This window comes from Haliotis rubra, unplaced genomic scaffold, assembly GCF_003918875.1.
Source record: "Haliotis rubra isolate DU_JTF1 unplaced genomic scaffold, ASM391887v1 Scf501, whole genome shotgun sequence".
NCBI lineage: Eukaryota > Metazoa > Mollusca > Gastropoda > Lepetellida > Haliotidae > Haliotis > Haliotis rubra.
The window spans coordinates 67,935-91,814 of record NW_025767193.1 but is presented as its reverse complement, the minus strand read 5'-3'; the positions used below and the strand labels follow the sequence as shown (position 1 = coordinate 91,814).

General features: G+C 42.6%; 1 protein-coding gene across 1 annotated transcript in view; it reads left to right on the top strand.

The window, feature by feature from the left end:
• LOC124291896 (general transcription factor 3C polypeptide 1-like) overlaps positions 1 to 12,822 on the top strand; it is a 308,102-nt gene extending 295,280 nt beyond the window's left edge. Inside the window, exons 31-35 of the mRNA XM_046728963.1 lie at positions 7,378 to 7,497; positions 8,933 to 9,105; positions 11,302 to 11,494; positions 11,694 to 11,781; positions 12,580 to 12,822. Of these exons, the coding sequence (XP_046584919.1) occupies positions 7,378 to 7,497; positions 8,933 to 9,105; positions 11,302 to 11,494; positions 11,694 to 11,781; positions 12,580 to 12,674 (669 nt within the window). The 3' untranslated portion in view covers positions 12,675 to 12,822. The remainder of the gene's footprint in view (positions 1 to 7,377; positions 7,498 to 8,932; positions 9,106 to 11,301; positions 11,495 to 11,693; positions 11,782 to 12,579) is intronic.
• Positions 12,823 to 23,880: the final 11,058 nt, after the last annotated feature.

Below are 23,880 nucleotides of genomic sequence, written 5' to 3'. Positions count from 1 at the left end.
TTCATTCCTTGAGTGCAACCATTTATAGGGATCACTAATTTGTTGGGAAAATTCCTAATATTTTCTCTTAGGGAGCTCAGATTCTTAACTGCACCAATTTGGGGTTGGCATCTCTGACCATGGTCAGATGGTGTAGTGTGGACATTGTTTTGTCGATGAATTGTTTTATAAACTTGTTGTAGTTGTTGAAAAAGTGTCCAAGGATGCCATGACCCTGAAGAAATTCCTGTGCAATATAACCAATTTCTCGTAGTGGGGGCCTGGCGCCTTGTGACCTTCAAAAGATTGCAGGTAGGAATCGGTCCCAACTAATTCCTGTCACAGAAGTAATCTCAAGAGTGGCCTAAGAGTCTGTAAACCTGAATGATTGTGGATAGGAATTGGCTCCCAATTATAGGAGGCGATGTAATTGATTGGTTTGTCAGGCTCTGATCATACCATCACTGGATTATCTGGTCCATAATTGATTAGTTACAGGCTACCATCATATAGGTGGAGGGGTGTCAGGTAGCCTAGTGGTTAAAGCATTCGCTCGTCACACTGAAGACCCGGGTTCGATTCCCAAATAGGTACAGTGTGTGAAGCTCATTTCTGGTGTCCCTGCTGTGATATTGCTGGATTATTGCTAAAAGTGGCTTAAAACTCACTCACTCACTCACTCATATAGGTGGAATGTTTCTGTGTGTGATAATAAACAAGAAACAAGCAGAACAAAATAGATCTAAGGAGGATGAATGTAGGCTCAGTGTTCTGAGATAATAATAATAATTAGAATATTTATAACGCACCTTTTCTAGGCTAGATATCCTGCTCAAAGCGCACAGTCTGATCATTATTACCCTGGGTAACTCAAGCTGGCTGTTAGGCTCTAGAAGGTTAATAGTCTCACGACTTATTTCACCGGGTTCCCATTTCCTGCTGGGTGAACAGAGGCAATTGTGAACAAACTCACTTGCCTAAGGTGAGACCACATATATCACATGTGCTACGTTGTGGGGCTGGACTGAAGTCCTAGAAACTCTCAGGAGTTAAGCTGCCAACACGGTGACCCATCCAAGGGCTGTCCGAGCCCAACGTTGCTTAACTTCAACTGATTTGTGACCTGAGCTCTATGCCCAGGACCATGTGCCAGGTGCTACAATTCTTTGCTACAATTCATTAGATGTGAAAGAAATCTGTGGGCTTCAATCTTATGTTTGCACAGGCTTCCAGGTTTTTCAGCTCTACGACCCATGAAGATCCGGGTTAGAATTGATCTTCAGTAACCCCTGCTTGTCATCAGAGGCGACTAACGGGATCAGGTGGTAGACTTGCTGACTTGGTTGACACATGTCATCATATCCCAGTTGCGTAGATCGATGCTCATGCTGTTGATTACTGGATTGTCTGGTCCAGACACTATTTACAGACCGCAGCCATTAGATGGAATATTGCTGAGTGCGGCGTGAAACTAAACTCACTCACTCATTTTCAGCACTACACATGCTTGCATGCCAGAAGTGGTAGACATCTAAGAATTTAGTTGTAATAATTGAGGACCCCCTCTGTGGTGTAGTGGTTAGAGCATCCGCCCAGTGTGCGGAAGGTTCCGAGTTCGATCCCCGGCCGAGTCATACCAAAAGACGTTCAAATATGGTCCCTGTCTGAGTGGGGTATTCATGCTTAGCTATGACATGGTATCTCAGTGGGCTAACACTATAAAACCAGCTTAAGTCTGGGCTAGTACAAGCAGCCACACATACACACGCATGCACGTCATCATATGAGCAAAATATTCTGAAGTACGACATTAAACCCAATTTCACCTCACCCGTAACAACTGAAATACTGTTCAAAGAGGCTTTAAACGGAACTCACACACTCAGTGACTAAGGTACTGCGGAGTTGTGTCCCTTCCCAGTCAGGATCAGCTTATCATTGGTTCAAATCCCAGATTCGTCCAGATTATTACCTTTGGTTGGTCAGTAAGTGGTAAAAGTACACAATCTGAGTCAATATGGACTTTTCATCTCATACTATGACGACATGAAATGAATCAAAGTTCAAGACGTCATTAAATCCAGTTGGTATTTAATTTTTCCTAAAATGTGGAAAAGAGTTTTAAATAGCTTCTATAAATCTTAACATCGAAGAAAATAAATATTTTCGTAGACAGATGTGTTCTTTGATAATTAATTTTTTATCACACTATTTTGGGGTTGCCAAATTGATCTTATAAAAAAGGAAGCAAGTATTTTCAGTTCTTTCGTCCTTGCAATCAATGTTTGAAGTTTTTTCCTTGTTATCAGTGTTCTGCCTGTAATTGGTTGTGTCAGCTGTCGGTAGTTGTGTGTTATCATTCTTACACAAACTGTAAGGAGGTTGTAATCATGGATTTTCCAGAAACAAAATAAATCATTTAGCTTCTATGTAATCCGAATGTTTAGTTCAGTATCTTCACAAATGTTTTCTTTGATAATGTTTACCTGTCTTGTATGCTGAACTGTTGTCACTTTGTTTATGAAGATTCCCCAGATAGGTACAATGTGTGAAGCCCATTTCTGGTGTTCCCCGCTGTGATATTGCTGGAATATTGCTAAAAGCGGCGTAAAACATAATCACTCATTCACTCACTCATGAAACACATGTTTTATTCTAAGCTAAGGTGTTCATGCCTCTACGCTGATGCACCAAAGCTATAAGGATCTTTTCACAATTTGCATTTGACATTTATCAGTTTAGCAATTTGTAAAATTCACCAACTGAATAACGCAGATCCGCAGATCCGTGTCTAACACTGCTGGGTTTTCTGGCTCAACACTCAGCTGACGCTGATATGAAACAGAACATTCAAAGCAGTGTTCAATTCAACTCATTACTCACACTTATCACATGAGAAATGTTGCTTCTTTGTTTGAAGGGCTTTTAGCTCTGAGAAAGGAATTTTAAAGATGGGCTGATGAAAGATAGAACCTGAGTCTATAGTCCATCTATTTTGGGGAGAAAGTGACCTCTTTTGGTAATAATTGTTATGATGGATTAGATCACATCGTAAAATCAGCTTTAATTGTGAGCTATTCTTTTTTTCGTTGCTCTAATTTATTTCATACAGATAATTGGGCGGTGGGGTAGCCCAATGGTTAAAGCATTGGCTCGTCACGCCGAAGACCCGGGTTCGATTCCCCATATGGGTACAATGTGTGAAGCCCATTTCTGGTGTCCCCCGCCGTGATGTTGCTGGAATATTGCTAAAAGTGGCGTAAAACCAAACTCAGTGGGTCAGTCATACAGATAATTATTTTGTAGCAAAGCAAAATTCACATAATTCTATTGTAAATGGGAAACCTGCAGGTTTTTTATAAAATAGTATCCTTGATAGTGTGAACGAGTGAGTGATTTGAAAATAACAAAACCCTCACAGAATCAATATTCTGTACATTTCTAACACACACACATACATATATAAGTAAATTCCTGGGTAAAGAATGCCAAGAAATGGAATGTTCTAAACAGTATTTAAATAGCACTCACTCACACTTTTAATAGATCAGTAATGCTCATTCTCCAGGTGTGAAGGACTTTTAGCTCTGAGAAAAGAAAATGAATGATGGGCTTTTGGCAGCGTTCTGGAAATGATCGAGTCTGCACCAGACAATAGAGTGGTCAACATCATGAGCATCAATCTGCGTGTTTGGGATACGATGACATGTGTCAACCAAGTCAGTGAGTCTGACCACCCGATCCCGTTAGTCGCCTCTTAAGTCCATGTTGAAACACATCAGATAAGATGACACCCCTTGTGACAACATTGTTGTTTGTGTACTTCAAGCCGAAATACAGAACAAATTCATGTGCTTTTTCTTGTCAATATATATATGTGCTAGAAGAACATATTCTGTTTTATTTCTGCAAATGGTTCATGTCATCAAAGCCAGTATTTGCATGATCTTTTATAGAAAGGAAAGGGTAATGTTTCATTTGTTTATTGGCCAAAACTGCCAGAATTTTTTACATGTCAAGTTGATTTGCAGTACCGATATGTAGTTCAGAGGTTTAATCATGTCAAAAGAAAAGAAAGAAATAAACCTTTTTCACCAGTATAGTACCCATTTACAAGTTTGTATGCTAAAATGAAGCATTAATGGTATTCTGCATGAAACTGTCTTTTAAAAGTTGTAGGTACATGTATGTAGGTAAATATTAAGAAATGTTGTGTGAACAATTATACAATATTCTCTTATGAGCATCATTCTACACAATTAGCATAGGCATCGGTGAGCCTGACAAAACCTGATGATTTAGTCACCACTATCTACAAGAATGGGTTCTTGAAGAAGAGTTCTATCCCTGATCTTCTTGGGTATATAAAACGCTCATTCCAGAGTCTTGATTATCCACCAAAATAGATTCCATTAAGGCCAAAATGGTGAAAATGAATAGAATGACGAACATGGTAGACAAGTTCTTCAAAAGATGAGTTTTCTTTCATTAACTTTTCCGTTCTTACTTTTACATTTTCTTCCAATTTTTCTTGACCTTTACACAACAAAGCCGAACTTCAAGTAACAAAACTATGGCAGCATTGTGTTCTTTTTCCACCAGCGCCATCATTACCTACAAGTTTGTCATCAAAGAATGGTCTCCACACAACTTGCATTAGTCCAGCTTCTTTCATCCTAACCTATTCTGTAGAAATAGAGCCTATTCCGATCTTGTCTCTACCATAAAAGTCACTGTAAGTGCTTCTTCAGTATATATTACCAATGGCATTACCAAGTTCTAACGGTGTCCTGTGATGGTGTTTAACGTTTAAAGGTAGTTTTTGCGGGTTGAGCATAACCCTGTTTTATGTATACAACCAGAATGGACAGTTAGTGATTGCAACTACCAGAAGGAATCAGTTTTGTTTTGTGTCATTATAGGAGGTTACACTTATGATAAAGTAGAAGGAAAGTAGTTTTTTCTTGAAAAGTGCCATAATGCTGACCCACTGATTATGAATCACTGGGTTGTCTAGTCCAGGGTGCCGTTGTTCAAAACAACCTTAGTGCTAAGATTACCGTAAGCCTATGTTAAGGTATGGGAGTTATGATCACCTTAGCGCTAAGATCGCTTGGTACAACGTACTCCAGATCTGATTATTTACAACCACTGTCATATGAGTGGAATATTACCAGACAAAGAGCAATGTGATCAGATCCACCCATCTTCAGCAGCTCTTGTTTGGTCCAGACTCCATTATTTACATACCATTGTCATATAGCTGGAATATTGGCTGAAAGCGGCAACAGACAGTGCTCAATGTGATCAGATCCATATATTTTCAGCATTATCTCAGCAGCTCAAGTCACGGGTGTCAACTTCATGTAAATGTTGAGGTACAATTGATCTTTCAAGTTTTCAAAGAGTGTCATATGACTCTTGCTGAAATAGTGTTTGATCAAGGTTAAAGCAGCCAAGGTTTCAGTTAGGTTTTCCAAATGTTCATGGACATTTTCCATGACCAAAATGATGTCTGAAGCTGTTCCTGACTTTGACTTACGTTGTTTATTCTTATGGTTGTGTCAACGCGTGGATATATGCGTCAACTGGGGCAACTTGTAGGTTGTCCATTAGATGGTTTCTGTATGATGCTCCATTCAAGATGGCGGGGTTGAGGATCCATGTTGATCAAGACGCTTGAAATCTCTTCAGGTAGATGTAGAACTTGGGGAATCATCCTTGATACACAATGTTAATGGTAGGCACATAGAGAGGTTTTCAAGATCGGGAGTTAGCTAAAAAGTTACTCTACCCGGATTCTCCACCAATTTGTCAACGCGTGGATATATGCGTTGACTGGGGCATTAGCTCGGAATTAAGATGAAGTGTACGTACAATACGTTGACAAGGCGAAAGAATATGTTGAGCTCAAACTTCTTTAGTTCATGCTCAACCCAAGGGCGTTTCCTACGAGCGGCATTATCCTGCTCGTGGTCGTCCCAACAGACAGTCCAAATACCGAACTAGTACTCCTTCACTGTCTAGATGTGAGCATACTAAGTATATATACAGTTTTTTGACAACAATGGACAGGCGACGACTCATCAATGGAAAGACAGAAAAACAATAGCACTTCCTTGACCAGTCGATGTGATGACAGACACGGCCAAGGGGGATTACCAATGAAGGTTATAAATGTCTTATACAATAATTAATGGGCTGACAAGTCAATTTACAATGCGGTAGTGATAAGGATGTACAGTAGTGATTAAATATACAGCTTAGTGTCATATTTATATTAGACCGCCTCCGTGGTGTAGTGGTTAGAGCGTCCGCCCGGAGAGCGGAAGGTCACGGGTTCGATCCCCGACCGCGTCATACCAAAACACGTTAAAATATGGTACTTGTTGGTCCCTGCCTGGCGCGCTCGGCATTTATGGGTACAACAAGGACTGGTCGGCTCGGAGTCAGTATAATGTGTCTGAGTGGGGTATTCATGCTTCACTGCGGCATGGTATCTCAGTGGGCTAGCACTATAAAACCAGCTTCAGTCTGGGCTAGTACAAGCAGCAGCACATACACATACACACGCATGCCCGTCGTCATATGAGCGAAATATTCTCAAGCACGACGTTAAACCCAATTTCACCTCACCTCATATTTATATTACAATAAAGTCTCACATGTCTTGAGTACATAGGTTTGGACTTTTTAAATATTTGGACGATGGTTGTCCTGAATTAGTCCCTATAACAACTTGCTATGGTGAACACTTGAGTTGCCTTGGCATGTGTTTGTGATGTCTGCCACCCTTGTGCAAATTGCGCTCACCTTTTTTGTGAACACCTGGTATCATCAGTAATTGGTAGTTATTCATAACCAAATAAATGCATATGACATAGAATGGTATTGAAATTGGGTCTTTAAATGGCATTTAGAAGTGTTACACATAAGGAAGAACGTTTCATGGATGTCAGCCTCTTTATCATGAAGGGGCGTTGGGGTAGCCTAGTGGTTAAAGCATTCGCTTCGAAAACCTGGGTTCTATTCCCCACATGGATACAATGTGTGAAGCCGGTTTCTGGAGTACCCCACTGTGATATTGCTGGAATATTGCTAAGAGTGGCATAAAACCATACTCACTCACTGACTCACTCACTCTTGGCGTATGTCCTTAATCCTTTGTCAGGTATTGAAATTGTTTGTTGCTTTCACTGCAATGGCTCTTACTGCAAATTTCAAGGTTCTAAAATTGGCCAACCAATAATTCCTTGTTTTTCTTTTGCTCCACAGAGATCAGGCTCACTGTGACCAAGCTCCATGATGTGGACATTTCATGCTTCCAATTTCACTCAAAGACCTCATCCAAGTTTTCACTTCACCTCCGCCTGAACTTGATTTATCTGTCTGTTGTAGATCCTGCGTGTGGGAGTGGCCAAAGTGAGGCTTGTGAGTCTTGCCAGTGCCAGACCATGGCTGATCCACTCCTACAAGAACACCAAGGGTCGGACCTCAATGTTCAGGAGCATGGACCAGGTAGGGATCAAAGAGTTGTACCTCAATGTTCAGGTCGTACCTCAATGTTCAGGGGCATGGACCAGGTAGGGATCAAAGGGTTGTACCTCAATGTTCAGGTCATACCTCAATGTTTAGGAGCATGGACCAGGAAGGGATCAAAGGGTCATACCTCAATGTTCAGGTCGTACCTCAATGTTTAAGAGCATGGACCAGGGAGGGATCAAAGGGTCATACCTCAATGTTCAGGTCGTACCTCAATGTTTAGGAGCATGGACCAGGAAGGGATCAAAGGGTCATACCTCAATGTTCAGGTCGTACCTCTATGTTTAGGAGCATGGACCAGGAAGGGATCAAAGGGTCATACCTCAATGTTCAGGTCGTACCTCAATGTTTAGGAGCATGGACCAGGTCGGGATCAAAGAGTTGTACCTCAATGTTCAGCTCGTACCTCAATGTTCAGCTCGTACCTCAATGTTTAGGAGCATGGACCAGGGAGGGATCAAAGGGTCATACCTCAATGTTCAGGTCGTACCTCAATGTTTAGGAGCATGGACCAGGGAGGGATCAAAGGGTCATACCTCAATGTTCAGGAGCATGGACCAGGGAGGGATCAAAGGGTCATACCTCAATGTTCAGCTCGTACCTCACTGTTCAATGGTATGGACCAGGTAAGGATCAAAGGGTTGTACCAAAGGATTTTTTGAAAACCATGAACATGTAAGGTACAACTGAGTTGTGCACGTGCATCCCGTGCGTTTGATTTTGGGGTGGTGATAATGAGAAATGGTGATGTGTTCGTAACTCGTCTGTCTTTGTTTGTTTGTTAACGCTTGTACTTCCTATCCAAATTTGGGGCAGTGGGGTTGCATGTCGTCTCAGTGAGCTGGAACAAAAGAACTGACTCCGAACCAGTACAAGCAGCCCCCAATGGTGGAGGGGTAGCCTAGAGGTTAAATCGTTCGCTCCTCACGCCGAAGGCCCAGGTTCAATTCCCCACAATGTGTGAAGCTCATTTCTGGTGTTCCCTGCCGTGATATTGCTGGAATATTGCTAAAAGCAGCGTAAAATCCAACTCACTCACTCCTATCCAAATTGAAAGTTCAGGTTCCCCTACTTTTTTTTAAGAGTATATTTTATGATATGAGACATTCGTCTTATGGTGGATGATGTATGCATGGCTTTGCACATCAGTCTGGTTGGTTTGATATTTACAATATTCATGATCATTGATCATCTTAGGAGCTGTTATTTAGGGAACTTCCACAAATGCCACAACCGTGCTTCAAATCGCCAGTGACATTTGAAACACCAAGCACTGTATAATCAGCCTTAATTATTGGTCGATTCAGATTTCATTGGTCTTAAAAGGCCAAACTGTGATGAAGACTACGTAAACAGCATTGCAATAAGATCTTGATCTTTATAGACCCATCATTCTTACCTGATGTTTCAGGAGTCAGACAGAGTGTCCCTGGATGAGTTTCCAGATGGACAGCCTCGGACAAGGAGAGGAAAGTATGTCTGTGATGCTGGAACCAGTACTGCAGATCTGAATCAATCTGATGAAGGAAGCCTCATGGACCAAGGAACTCAGACTACACTACCAGAGATGCCGTTTGCCCTGAGGTGAGTAGATGCATCAGGGATAGTCCTTGGTGACCCAGACTTGCCCTGAGGTGAGTAGATGCATCGGGATAGTCCTTGGTGACCCAGGCTTGCCCAGAGGTGAGTAGATGCATCGGGGATAGTCCTTGGTGACCCAGCCTTGCCCTGAGGTGAGTAGATGCATCGGGATAGTCCTTGGTGACCCAGGCTTGCCCTGAGGTGAGTAGATGCATCAGGGATAGTCCTTGGTGACCCAAGCTTGCTCTGAGGTGAGTAGATGCATCGGGGATAGTCCTTGGTAACCCAGGCTTGCCCTGAGGTGAGTAGATGCATCGGGCTTGCCCTGAGGTGAGTAGATGCATCAGGGATAGTCCTTGGTGACCCAGGCTTGCCCTGAGGTGAGTAGATGCAGCAAGGGATAGTCCTTGGTGACCCAGGCTTGCCCTGAGGTGAGTAGATGCATCGGGGATAGTCCTTGGTGACCCAGCCTTGCCCTGAGGTGAGTAGATGCATCGGGGATAGTCCTTGGTGACCCAGGCTTGCCCTGAGGTGAGTAGATGCGTCAGGGATAGTCCTTGGTGACCCAGCCTTGCCCTGAGGTGAGTAGATGCATCAGGGATAGTCCTTGGTGACCCAGGCTTGCCCTGAGGTGAGTAGATGCATCAGGGATAGTCCTTGGTGACCAGGTTTGCCCTGAGGTGAGTAGATGCATCAGGGATAGTCCTTGGTGACCCAGGCTTGCCCTGAGGTGAGTAGATGCATCAGGGATAGTCCTTGGTGACCAGGCTTGCCCTGATGTGAGTAGATGCATCAGGGATAGTCCTTGGTGACCAGGTTTGCCCTGAGGTGAGTAGATGCATCGGGGATAGTCCTTGGTGACCCAGGCTTGCCCTGAGGTGAGTAGATGCAGCAAGGGATAGTCCTTGGTGACCCAGGCTTGCCCTGAGGTGAGTAGATGCATCGGGGATAGTCCTTGGTGACCCAGCCTTGCCCTGAGGTGAGTAGATGCATCGGGGATAGTCCTTGGTGACCCAGGCTTGCCCTGAGGTGAGTAGATGCGTCAGGGATAGTCCTTGGTGACCCAGCCTTGCCCTGAGGTGAGTAGATGCATCAGGGATAGTCCTTGGTGACCCAGGCTTGCCCTGAGGTGAGTAGATGCATCAGGGATAGTCCTTGGTGACCAGGTTTGCCCTGAGGTGAGTAGATGCATCAGGGATAGTCCTTGGTGACCCAGGCTTGCCCTGAGGTGAGTAGATGCATCAGGGATAGTCCTTGGTGACCAGGCTTGCCCTGATGTGAGTAGATGCATCAGGGATAGTCCTTGGTGACCAGGTTTGCCCTGAGGTGAGTAGATGCATCGGGGATAGTCCTTGGTGACCCAGGCTTGCCCTGATGTGAGTAGATGCATCGGGGATAGTCCTTGGTGACCCAGGCTTGCCCTGAGGTGAGTAGATGCATCGGGGATAGTCCTTGGTGACCCAGGCTTGCCCTGAGGTGAGTAGATGCATCAGGGATAGACCTTGGTGACCCAGGCTTACCAAAATAGACACCAGCTTCCCTCATACCCTTTGCTTTTTCCTTACGGAGAGGATGGAATAAGTTGCCAGGAGCATATGTTGCACTAGTGGAGATTCCTAGGCAGAGTATGACACTTGTGTTCTAATGCTTAAAAGTGTTGGGGCAAGTTCATGGGTAAATCATTACCTTGTCATTCTAAAGATTCCAGTTTTCGATTCAGATTGACTGGGTTTCGATTCCACACTTGGGTACAAGGTATGAAGCCCATTTCTTGTGTACTTCCCCCATCTTGATATTGCTGGAATATTATTGAAATAGCGTCAAAATGTCTTTGCTTGCTCACTCACTCACTCACACTGTAACTCACCCACCCTCTCACTCACCCACTTACTCGGGTAGGACAGACACCAGTTTCTTTGTCTCCATACTGCCAATGCTGTTCCCAGTGACATGGACTACATGTGGTTCCCTCGTGGGGATTCTGATGCATACTGGTCACTACGGTCCTTATCTTTGTTGTGGCAAGAGTACCAGCTATGGGGATTCTGAAACAGCCAAGTACCTTAAAGCTAAAGCTTACATGTGTCCCTACCTTGGTAGTGGTAAAAGAGCTGCAAAAAAATATCCTCACTCTGTCGCTTTTCTACGTCTGTCTTGTACTTTTCTAAGTCTATGGTCGCCTTCTCCTCCCTGTTCCAGCTCATATGAGAAGGTTCGGCTGATTGCCCGGCCATGGAGGAAGCCAGAGGGGCATCTCAACAAATGGCTGCTGAAGTTCATGCTGGAGTCCGTGATGCTGTATATCATGTCCAACCCGGGGGTCCGCAACACTGTCATCTACCAGAAGTACACACCCTACCTGCAGCCAGTGGTTGTACAGGAGCTTGTAGAGGTCAGTTGTCCACAGGGGTGGTGGGGTAGTCTAGTGGTTAAAGCGTTTGCCCGTCACACTGAAGACCAGGGTTCAATTCCCCACATGGATACAATTTGTGAAGCCCAATTTTGGTGCGCCCTGCTGTGATATTGCTGGAATATTGCTAAAAGCACTGAAAACTAAACTCACTCACTCACTCACTCTATTCTTTTCTCAGATGCTGGAGGATCTCAACTGTCTTTCCCGGACATGTCTCACGGTCAAAGTCAAGTCGTCCCTGTTTAACAGTGCCAAGGTTGAGAGAGGTATGATGATGGCAAGCTTGTTTATTCTTAGATTGGTTATTTTTCATGTTAGCTCTTGTATGTGCTCTGTTCCAAGGGAGAAAACTCTTGTCAGACCTTGAGCCAGAATTACACAAATAAGATATTTAACACTTGAAGTGTTTAATCATGTCATGTTTTGAGCCATGAATACTTGTTTATTACCATATGTGCTGGGCATGAACAGACCTTGTTATTGTTCATTGTGCCTATAAACAGCATCTGTGGTCTGGTTGATAGAGTGTTGGCCCGTTACATCATACCAAACGATGTTAAAGATGGGACTTGTTGTTGCCATCTCTGATGCTTGGTATTTAGGGGATGAAAAAAAGGATTGGAATCAGTATACTGTTCCTGAGTGGGGTGCCCATGTTAAACTGTTGTATGGTGTCTCAGTGAGCTGGAACAAAGAACTGACTCCCAACCAGTACATGAAGCCCCAAGGGTGGTGGGGTAGCCTAGTGGTTAAATCGTTCGCTTGTCATGCCAAAGACAAGGTTCAATTCTCCTCATGGGTACAATGTGTGAAGCCCATTTCTGGTGTCCCCTGCCATGATATTGCAGGAATATTGCTAAAAGCAGTGTAACACTAAACTCACTAACTCACAAGCAGTCCAATTTCTTCATTTTTTATCGTACTGTTTTCATGTGTGGGTTAAACTTTATGTTGTCAATTTATCTTTATGAAATACAATATTATTCATTTCCATGTTTGTAATGCTGATCTACAAGATCCATGTATAAAGAAACGAGGTGATTGTCTGTGTTGTGATTCTACAGTCGCTTCCGGGAGCCTTGATGACGACATTGTGATGTACGAAGCCAAGATGGACTGCACCTTCAAGCTGGGACAGTTTGTGTCGTCGCTGACGTGAAACCTGACGATGACTGTCGCCATCATCCTGTCAATCACTGAACATACTAACTAGTGGTGTTCCGATTAATTGAAATAATCGAAGATTGGTCGCAGTGTCCAAACGACCAAGCAATCGATGACATTTTCTCATAATCGAACACCAACAATTTCGGGAACTACTGTTTTAGTCTTTGAAACATTTGACGATGCAACATATCTTTGAAGTTGTCAGGGCCTGAAAACTTGCTTAAGTCTTGGAAAACTCACTTCACTAACTGAAAAGGCATGACTAAATATTTCTTGAAGACTCCGGGAAGTTTATGTTCATGATATTATTAGTCATCACTTTAAAGTAGCAAGTTGCATCCTGTTATACATATCTGCAATAACAACCTGGATAGGAAAATCTGAAAAATGACACTAAACAATTTTTTTCGATGATTGTTCGTTGGTAATGAAGCAATCATCAATTGTGAGATTCCAACCAATTCCCAACTCTAATACTAACACACTAACTGTTGAATATTTACAAAGTAACATTATGATCATTGGTCATACTTGTCATTGAGTTTTCCGCCACATTGTATAGTACTGCTGATATCTTCACAGCAGTGTAAACACTACATCATTTCAATGTATCTATCATCATCTCATGTCAATCAACCTGATCCTCTCAAGTCAGTTTCAGCAACCTATGCATGTGATAAGAGGGGATTAACAGGATATAGTAGTTCCGCCTGTTGACTTGCCTGACACGGTTCATTGTATCCCAGTTGGTAAGATTGATACTCGTGATGTCAGTGTCTGGATTGTCTGGTCCAGATTCACTATAATTCATCAAGTCTGAACCAGACAAGCCAGTGATTAATGTCATGAGTACAGATCTAGACAGTTGGGATACAATGACCTGGTAAACCGAGTAGGGATGGGTATTGCAGAGAAGTTTCATATTGCGATGCGAAAGCATATATTGCGATATGTATTGCAATACATTGCAAGCAGTATTTTTAAACAAAAAACTACTTATACTGACTGACTGACTGAGTTTGGTTTTACGCCGCTTTTAGCAATATTCCAGCAACATCACGGCGGGGGACACCAGAAATGGGTTTCACACATTGTACCCATGAAAAACTACTTATACATGTAATCGAGTTAATGCTTGATTTATAAAGCATGAACACAACAAAATCACTATGCTTGATTAAGCTTTATTAGAAACTTTTAATCATGACAAAATATAAATGTAGTTAATATTTAGCACAAATGAAACAAGGAAATATCCGAAGATTTCCAATTGTAACGAAGTTTTCTGAATGCAAGTCAAAATACAGGTTTTCGATCAGCGTATCGCAATACATATCGTTTTCATGTCTGAACCGGTAAATAACGGTAAACCGGTTATATTGCGCTGCCCTAAAACCTCATCCTGTTACATACATGGGTTGCAGAAGATGAGATCTATCCAGGATTTTAAGAGGCATTTACACATTAAGGCATTATGTTTTCATTACACATACACATTTTACAACATCATTTTAATGAACCTTTCATAATTTTGTAAGAATATCTGTTATATTTGATGAATTATTATATCTGTTGTACAATTCCTTTTTTTCCCAATGAAATGTAAACACAGATGAGATGGTGAAAGATTCATCATGTTTGTATGGGTTGTTTTTCTCTCCTGAAGGTCTTTTTACACCTAATCAAATGTTGTGTTGCTCTATATCGGTCATGAAATAAGTATATACTACTTGGATGATGACAATAAGAAATGACTTGGCTGCTGGTGTCATCATCTCAGTCGGTTATGCCATGGGTCTCTGACTAAGGCTCCTTGCAACTCTAGGAGGAAACAACAGGGGCACCTGCAGTGATTTAAAGCATCTCATTTGATGGTGTGGAGTTATGTCCCTTTTCCCTTCAAGGATCTGCAGGGGTGTGAGGTGACCTTCTGGTTAAAGATCCCAGATCCCAGATAGCACGTCGGTGCATGTCATACAGGTGGCAAATCATTATACAGTTACCTGAGGCAGTGGGGTAGCCTAGTGGTTAAAGTGTTCACTTGTCATGCTGAAGACCTGGGTTCAATTCCCCTCATGGGTATAATATGTGAACCCCATTTTTGGTGTCCCCTGCTGGAATATTGTTAAAAGCGGTGTAAAACTAGTCACTCACTCACTCACACCCTGGCTGGATAAGTCGGTAATACTCAGAACCTGATTGTGTCTCAGTATGTTTTAATTTGGAAATTTTGTAAATGCACTGTTTGATAATTTTATGTTTTCAGAATAGTCCACAATATGTTTTCATCTTGTTTCTTCTGCAACAGACTATCTATTTGTTAGTATTACATTATCAAGAAACATTCTGAACATTTTTTGGAATCGACTGAAATGTGTTATGAAATGGAGTATTCTGATATTTGTAATTATTTGTAATATAAATGAGCTGTGTGCTATGTAGATCTACCACTAAAAGAGATACCAAAGTATACTACTCAACATTTGAAAGGAATATTTGAGTATGGGAAACAGTGTGCGAAATAGTTTCCAAATTTTGCTAGCCAGTCGGGCTAGCTATGCCTGAAAGTTACTATCCCACAAAATAATTCACTAGCCCGAAAGTTGAATGTAGCAACAAAGCAAAAGATTGCAAAAAGATAAAATACCATCAAATACAAATAACAAAACATGTCTGAAATATTTGGTTTATGCTCAAATAATTCATCATTAAGCTGCTAATATGATGAACATTTTTATCAGGCCATAATCTTAAGTGATTTAAAAGTGTGTTATAACTTAACAAGTCGGAGAGAGTGATATATTTACAAATTGACCCCCCTGAAAATTCACTAGCCTGTCGGGCCAGTGACTGGAGATTTACTAGTGGCCCGACTGGATTTTTACTAGCCACGGGCAAGTGGGCCAGTGGCTATTTTGCACACTGGTTTGGAATACATCCAACTGCTTTCAGATGTCAGGTGAACAGGATGTGATTTGGGCATGAAACTGATGCATGTTAAGCTTAATTTCAAGAAATACTGAACTAAAATATACAAGTCTGAACATTGTTGTCTCCAACTCTCTTAGAGTGTGAACTAGAAAGTATCCTTTTCAGGAGTTGAGCAGTATATATGAAACTAAACTAAATAGTCACACTCTTGTCCCAGTTCCCAGATCCTGCTGGAATGTGCATATGAGCAGCATTAATCATCGACTCACTCATTGTCTTATATAAATATGAAATCATGTTATTATGAAAATTGAAGGAATAAATTGTATTATGCTGGTGTACTATTTTTATGTCGTGTTGTCTTGCCAAGAGTCTCAGACTGAGACTCCTTGCTGTCAGTTGCATCACTAGGAGGGGCCCATGGGGTGACATGCATGAAGTATTTCACTTCACAGGGCAGAGTTGTCTCCCTTGTCCTTCAAGGATCTGCTAGTTACAGTGTTAAATACATGATTTGCATTATTGATGTGTCATGCAACGGGATTCATTCAACTGGTAAACATCCTGTGTTAGTGGTTTTCTCACATATTAAGCAAAAACACAATGAATTAACTGAAAAAATCATTCAAAGCAATCATAAGATTGTAGTCATGGTTGAAGAAATCAGCTGCAAGACATAAACCATGTTATGTCCTGTCCATTAGGTGCAGGGCGTAGGGTAGCCTAGTGGTTAAAGTGTTTGCTTATCACACTGAAGGCATGTGTGAAGCCCATTTCTGGTGTCCCCACCATGATGTTCAATTCAATTCGATTTATTTCTCGAAACACCACCAAGGGTGGTACATGAGAATACAAAATTAGAAAATTCATATAAATTAACATGTCAAGATTGGAAAAAAAAACAACAACAGAAGCTAATGAATCTTTAAGGACTTAGATATTACATTGATATACATAGCAAGATTTTTAAGATTACGCGTTTGTTTAGTTTAGATGAGAACAGTTTGACGACTTTCCATAAGGTAATTGAATTAAGGTAAGAAGGTAAATATGTTTGTCTATACAGTAGTAAAGCTTCGCATTTGAACAGATAAGATAAGATAATTCTTTATTGTCCCAAGTGTTTGTTTTGCATCATACGTTCTCCAGTTTTTCATTCATAAAGCAGCCATACATAACATTGCAATTGGTAATCATGAAATAATCAGGATATAAATACATCAATTTAGATAATGGAGTTCACCTACTGCATTGGAGTTACATAAATTACAAAGACGATGCTGGCATATTCCTAAAAGCAGCATAAAACCCAACTCACTCACTCACTCCGGTGCATTGTGTGGTAAAGATAGTAAAGACAAGGTTCAGCCTTCATCACATTCTGACATCAAGTTTACACACAGTGTGATACATACAACTATAAAATGTCAAGGGCCCTGATTCTCTCATATTACTAATACTAAAGTACATCTGTTTTATACTTCAGTAACAATATGTTCCACAATGTGATGAGTAAGATGTGAAATGCTGCAGCAGTAACCATGGTGATACTCTACACTTTGTCTATTGAGTATCAGTATCAAGCATCACTGACTGACTGACTGAGTTTGGTTTTTACGCCGCTTTTAGCAATATTCCAGCAATGTCACCCTGGGGGACACCAGAAATGGGTTTCACACATTGTACCCATGTGGGCATTCAAACCCGGGTCTTCGGCGTGACGAGCCAACGCTTTAACCACTAGGCTACCTCACGGCCCCGTATCAAGCATCAACATCAACAGGAAAGAAATATTTATGAATAAGCTGAGATGCATGTGACTGAAATCATAGATATCATGGCAACATGACCATGACAATAGGTGGTTCAAATTATTCTATTGTCCAAATGTTCATTTGGAATCATAGATGGAAATACAATTGGAGAATATTGCTAAGTTGTCATTGCCTTTTTGTCAGTGTATGCCACACAATACTAGACTAAGGCTTAGTCTCTGCATATATATAATTTTGATAGTAACAAACAAGCCCATTTATATTGAAAAGGAGCCCTAGGGAGACCCTGAACCTGAGGAAATCTAGACTTGCTTTATTTAGGGCTTTAGCACTGCAGAGAGGGTTTGGCAGTAGGGAAATTAATGTGGTTCAGGGACTGTGAGACAGACTAACACAATACCTGCAGGGGCGGATACAGCTTTTTGCGAAAGGGGTGGTGCAGACTTCATTTTCACCGAGTTTCAATGGTCATTCAACAAACATTCAGCACAAAAGGGGGGTGCACACCCCTGCAGACAAACACACACACACACAAACACACACACACACACACACACGAATCCGCCTATGACCTGTCTAAAGATGTTTGGAAAAAATTTAATCCAATGTTAGCTATTGCGGTTTTTTTATCAAATATCATCAGTTTTTCTCACCCCTAAAAAGTTATATAGCTGACTGTGTGAAGCCCGTCTCTGAAGTCCCCCTGTAATATTGCTGGAATATTGGTAAAATCGATGTAAAACCAAACTGACTCACTCACTATACAGCTGGCTGAAGGTGAACTTCTGTACCTGTGGTAATCTGGGTTATTTTAATTTCTGATGATTGTTTTGGTCAGTCAAATTTATTAAGGCAAATATGATAATTTTACCTAAATTTGCCTGAATAATGGAGAAGTACCTCCGTCAAATTACCTTTTTCTCACTGTTTTGGGGCTTTTGGTAGCCTAGTGGTTAAAGCGCCCCCTCATCACGCCGAAGACCCGGGTTCGATTCCCCACATGGGTACAGTGTGTGAAGCCCATTTCTGGTGTCCCACGCCGTGATATTGCTGGAATATTGCTAAAAGCGGCGTAAAACCATGCTCGGTCACTCACTAACTGACTGTCTCGCTCTTATATGTCAGTTGAGACAACGTGACAACTTCACCCACGATGTCCATGGCTCAGTTTCCAACACCGACCAATCAACATAATATTTATCGGCTTATCCTGTGAAAAATCCATAATTTTAAATCTTATCCACGTTGTGCAGTTTCCGCTGTTCTTCGATCATTGAATGGAAACAACATTGACAGAAGTGTCCAGTCTCTTGCATCACCTTGCACGTACACAGCCCTGACGCAGCTATTGTAGTAGTCACAAGAAGTCCGTGCAAAACATGCGTCACGTGACTGACAACGTGAGTCTCACCTCTAGTCTTTCTCTTGTCTTGGAGCCGTGTAATCTGTTCGGCGGTGTTGTGATAGTATTTTTCATGTCGTTACTAATCGCTTGCAACAACATGGTCTTTATAGTGAATGAGTTTAGTTTTACGCCGCACTCCGCAATATTCCAGCTATATGGCGGCTGTCTGTAAATAATCGCGTCTGCACTAGACAATCCAGTGATCGATCTACGTACATTAGGATATGATGACATGTGTTAACCAAGTCAGCAAGCCTGACCACCCGATCCTGTTGGTCTTTATAGTGTGTGTGTGTGTGTGTATATATATATATATATATATATTGCCCTGTACCCGCTCACATCAGTTGTACGAAATGTTTTCATGCACGTAAAATATCATCATCGTCATCATTATCATCATCATCAATCAATTAGCTTATTACCTAACGGTAAAAGAATCTACACCGAACATCATCATCATTATCATCAAATCAATTAGATTATTACCTAATAGGGGTGGGTATTGGAGAGAATATTCATATTGCGATATATTGCGATGCGAAAGCATGTATTGCAATATGCATTGCAATATATTGCATGAAGTATTTTTAAACAAAAAACTACTTATAATCAAGTTACTGCTTGATTTATAGAGCACAAACACAACAAAATCACTAGGCTTGATTAAGCTTTAATAACCAATTTTAATCATGATAAAATAAAAATGTGAATAATATTTGGCACAAATGAAACAAGGAAATATCCGAAGATTTCCGAGTGTTACGACGTTTTCCGAATGCATGTCAAAATACCGGTTTTCGATCAGCGTATCGCAATACGTATCGTTTTCATGTCTGCACCGGTAAATACCGGTAAACCGGTTATATTGCGCAGCCCTATTACCTAACGATAAAAGAATCTACACCGAAAGGTCGCCATACAGTTATCTAAGCAATTACAACGTTGTCAACTTCACACAACTAATTCTTTCACCAATTACGAGCTGGAATACTCATTAGTTTGGGAGGCAACTGAAGGATCGGGGGTCAATCTCGCTGACCTGGTTGATGTATATCATCATATCCCAGTTGCGTAGATGATGCTGTTGATCACTGGATTGTCTGGTCCAGACTCGATTCTTTACAGACCTCCGCCATATAGCTGGAATATATTGTGTGAATATATACTGTGAGATATATTCTTCGTTCAAAGGGCTATTTCTAATACTTTCAAGAAATATAACAAACAAGATTTATGTTTAGATGAAAAAGTTAATGTTTTGATCAGTCGCGTGATATCATTTTGTCAAACATTGATTTTGTATATCTGAAGTCTCCTTTATCAGTTCCTATTGAAGTTACAGAGCGATGTGCATAGAAGTTGGGGAGATTTACAAATACACTGCTTTGAGCATAGAGGTTGAGACTTGCAGCCACATTTGATTATGTTGTTGATAATGGGAGCAGCGGAAAACCTATATCAATAGACGCTTTTTCAAGCTCTTTGAATGACGAATATATATCACATATTGCAATAAATGAAAACTTTGTATAGTCGGCGACCATTCTGGGTGAACTTCAGCACTCTTTGATATTTGGCGGCAGCCTTGGACTTTGGGAAATCGACCCCCAAAATCGGGCACACTTCAAAATAACACTCTTTATCGTGATGTTCCCTAGCATTGTGCATGATTTTCTGCTTATTAAATCCAGCGGGGAAAAGTGACATAGTGTTAGAATTGGAAATCCTTGATGTTTGCCGGCCATCTTGGATAGTTTTGGGAAAAATGTTGTTGCCAACGCCCTCGCCCGGTTATATAAGACTTAAAATGGGGTCCCCGGCCCCCAAAAAAGTAGGTACCTCAATAATAATAATACACATTTTGTTATATTGTTGAGTGTGTCGCAAGTCAAAACATTGATTACACATCAGTTCGATTCCTGCACACCTGGTGATGTGTTACCCGTACGTTGCCTACCTGTCAAAGCCGGAAGTACACCTCCTTGATCTGCTTTTAAAGACTATGTTGCCTCTTTGGACTTTGAGGTTAGTATCCATTTTTGTTATACAATCGTATATTTAATGTGCACTTGGCTGTGTTTTTCAGTATAACTTTTCACTTATGGTAAGTGTGGATGTCAAAAGTTCCGCTCGGAAAGGACCCTCATGTTCGTAAACTGTCTGCAAGGTTTCCTGCTTCCTTCTGAGATCCATCATCTCAAGGGATTGGAAAAGTCACATAGCATGTTAGGGAATTAAACGTTCCTTGACTAGTATCCTTGATTTTTCATGGCGAATCTGTAGTCCGTGCTCCCCATGGCGATCTTGGCCACGGCTAATTTCAATTCGTCGGAGTCCAAAACACAGACACAGGGCCCAAAAAGATGAGACCATCGGATCTGTGGGTCACCCTGACGTCAATGGTATTTTGGGAGGCCATTTCCATCAGACCCCTTCAGCCATGGGTCATCCAGCCATGGCTCCTCCAGCCATGGGTCGTCCAGCCATGGCTCCTCAAGCCATGGGTCCTCAAGCCGTGGATCCTCAAGCCATGTGGCCCCCTGCCACCGCGGACCTACCGGCCACAGGCGCCAGGCGCCCCTTTTGATGTGGAAAATCCGCCGATCATCCCACTTTTTCCGGATCTCTCGGAGTCTGATACTCAAGGTGTCTATCCCCTTACAGATGCCAAATTATCTGTGCATGAAGGCATTTTGACAGTTCCTTCCATGGACTTAGAGGCTGCTGATTTTACTCCTGGATGGTCTTATTCGGAGAAAGTAGGTTTCCTCCATCAACTCAAACCTTGTACGGTACCGCCTCCTGCGGCTATGGTGGACATGGATTTACCAGCTGAACTTGGATCCTCGGGCTCTCTGCCACCGCAACGCCTACCGCGACTATCCCTACCTCACTCTACGGTGGTTCGTTCTGCGTTTGACACTTTTAATGAGACTCTGGCTAAAGCTTCTCTTCAGCAATCCTTACCTAGAGTTGTTCCCAAACTATCTTATGTGATTCATGATCGTGTTTTTCCGTCGTCCACCCCTGAATTGGATAAGGATTTTGTTTGTCTCGATCCTAGGTCCTCCCGCACCATGTCCCTAAAGGTCCCTTTATCTCAACGGGAACTTAAAGATCTGGACCAAGCTGCTCGTTCTTCGGTGGACTGTCTCTCTTACATCAACTGGTTTGCGGCAGGTGTCCGTCAACTACTACCTCCCGTATTTACTGATTATGTAGGCATTAAGGAAGACACTATGGTGGCGATGTCTGCTCATGAGGCTGCCTTGGCACACTCCTTTTTGGACGTCATCTATCAAGCGGTAGCGGACGTTACACAAGCGCAGGTATCCATTATGGGTAGACTTACAGCTCTGGAACGTACTCATTTGTTGTCTGGAGTTAGAAATATTCCAGATTCTACCAAGGAGGAGCTCTTTCACCAGCCCGTGGATTCGCCGTCTCTCTTCAATGGCAAATGTAATCAGGCCATCACATCTCAGGATGCACAGTTGTCCCGCAATCTAAATCAGCGACTTGCTTCTGCCTTGCTTGCGCAATCTCGACCATCACGACCTCCCCTTCGTCCAAGAAGAGGTTCTTCCACTGTCTCCTCCCGACCACCTCCTCCACGCTTTCAACAATCTGCCTTTGATAGAGCTTCATCTTCCCCGGCTCCTCCCCGTTCATCTTACCAGCGTGGTAGCTCTTCCACATCATCCAGAGCTAGGGGTCAGCGGAGTTTTCGAGCCTCCCGCTCGTTTTCTCGGAGATCTTGACTCGTCCTGTCCCGAAATCGCACCCTACGTACCTTACGACTTGGATATGTCCCTGGACGAGAATTTGATCATGGATTTCAACGTACCGATTGTGACCTCTCCTGTCGGGGGCAGGTTATCTCATTATCTGGACAATTGGCATCAAATCACCACCGATCCGTGGCTTCTCTCAGTAATTCGCCGCGGCTATCGGCTCCAGTTCGATCACCTTCCGCCGTTAACTTTTCTACCAACGGATCGCCGGTTTACCCTCAAGGAACCTCGACTGTCAGCAGCTCTGCTAGCCATCAATCAGTTACTGGACAAACGTGCCATAGTGGAACTTCCATCTCAGGATCTGTCCCTCGGCTTTTACTCACCGGTGTTTCTGGTACCCAAAAAGAATACGCCGGAAATGCGAATGATCATAGATCTAAAAGTGCTCAACAGACTTTTTCTCCAGCGTCCGCCCACGTTCACAATGGAGTCTCTCAGGAATGTCAGGAAACTTATTCAACCCGGTTCGCACTTTACCAGTCTGGATCTGATGGACGCCTACCTCCACATTCCAATCCATCCACGCTCCCAACGTTATCTCCGGTTTGCGATCAACGGCCGTCGATTTCAATTCCGGGTTCTTCCGTTCGGAGTGTCCATAGCACCTTGGCTGTTCACGGTGGTTGTCAATCCAGTCCTGCACTTCCTCCATCTGCGCCGTATAGCTATCCACGGCTATTTGGACGATTTCCTAGCTCGGCATGTCTCCACGCAGGTCCTTCTACGACACACTCAGTTTATTCTCCATGTGTTTACTCACTTGGGATTTCTCATCCACCCGACCAAATCGGAGCTCGTCCCTGTATCTCGGATCAAGTTCCTGGGTGCCCTCCTGGACGCGCAAACTTGTTTTATCCTGCCGGATCCTTGTCGTTGGCTCACCATCAAGGATCGCGTTCTTCTCCTATTAGAACTACCGGCTGTCTCAATTCGAACTTGGATGTCGGTGTTAGGATCCCTCACGTCTCTGCAGGACTTTACTCAACGGGGTCGTCTCAATCTCAGGCATGTCCAATGCTGGCTCAACCAGTACCGCTCTTTCGACCTCGATTCGGAAATATCAGTCATTCCCGAAGTCAGACGCGAACTCATCTGGTGGACACGAGACCACAATGTTCTTCCGGGTGCTCCCTTCCGCCTTCCACTCCCGGATCTCACCATCTATACGGACGCGTCGACCACAGGATGGGGAGCCCACATGGCTCATTGGACTACTCACGGTCCTTGGTCTCCTCGGGAGACCACGTATCACATCAATGTGCTAGAAATGTTGGCAGTTATTCGGGT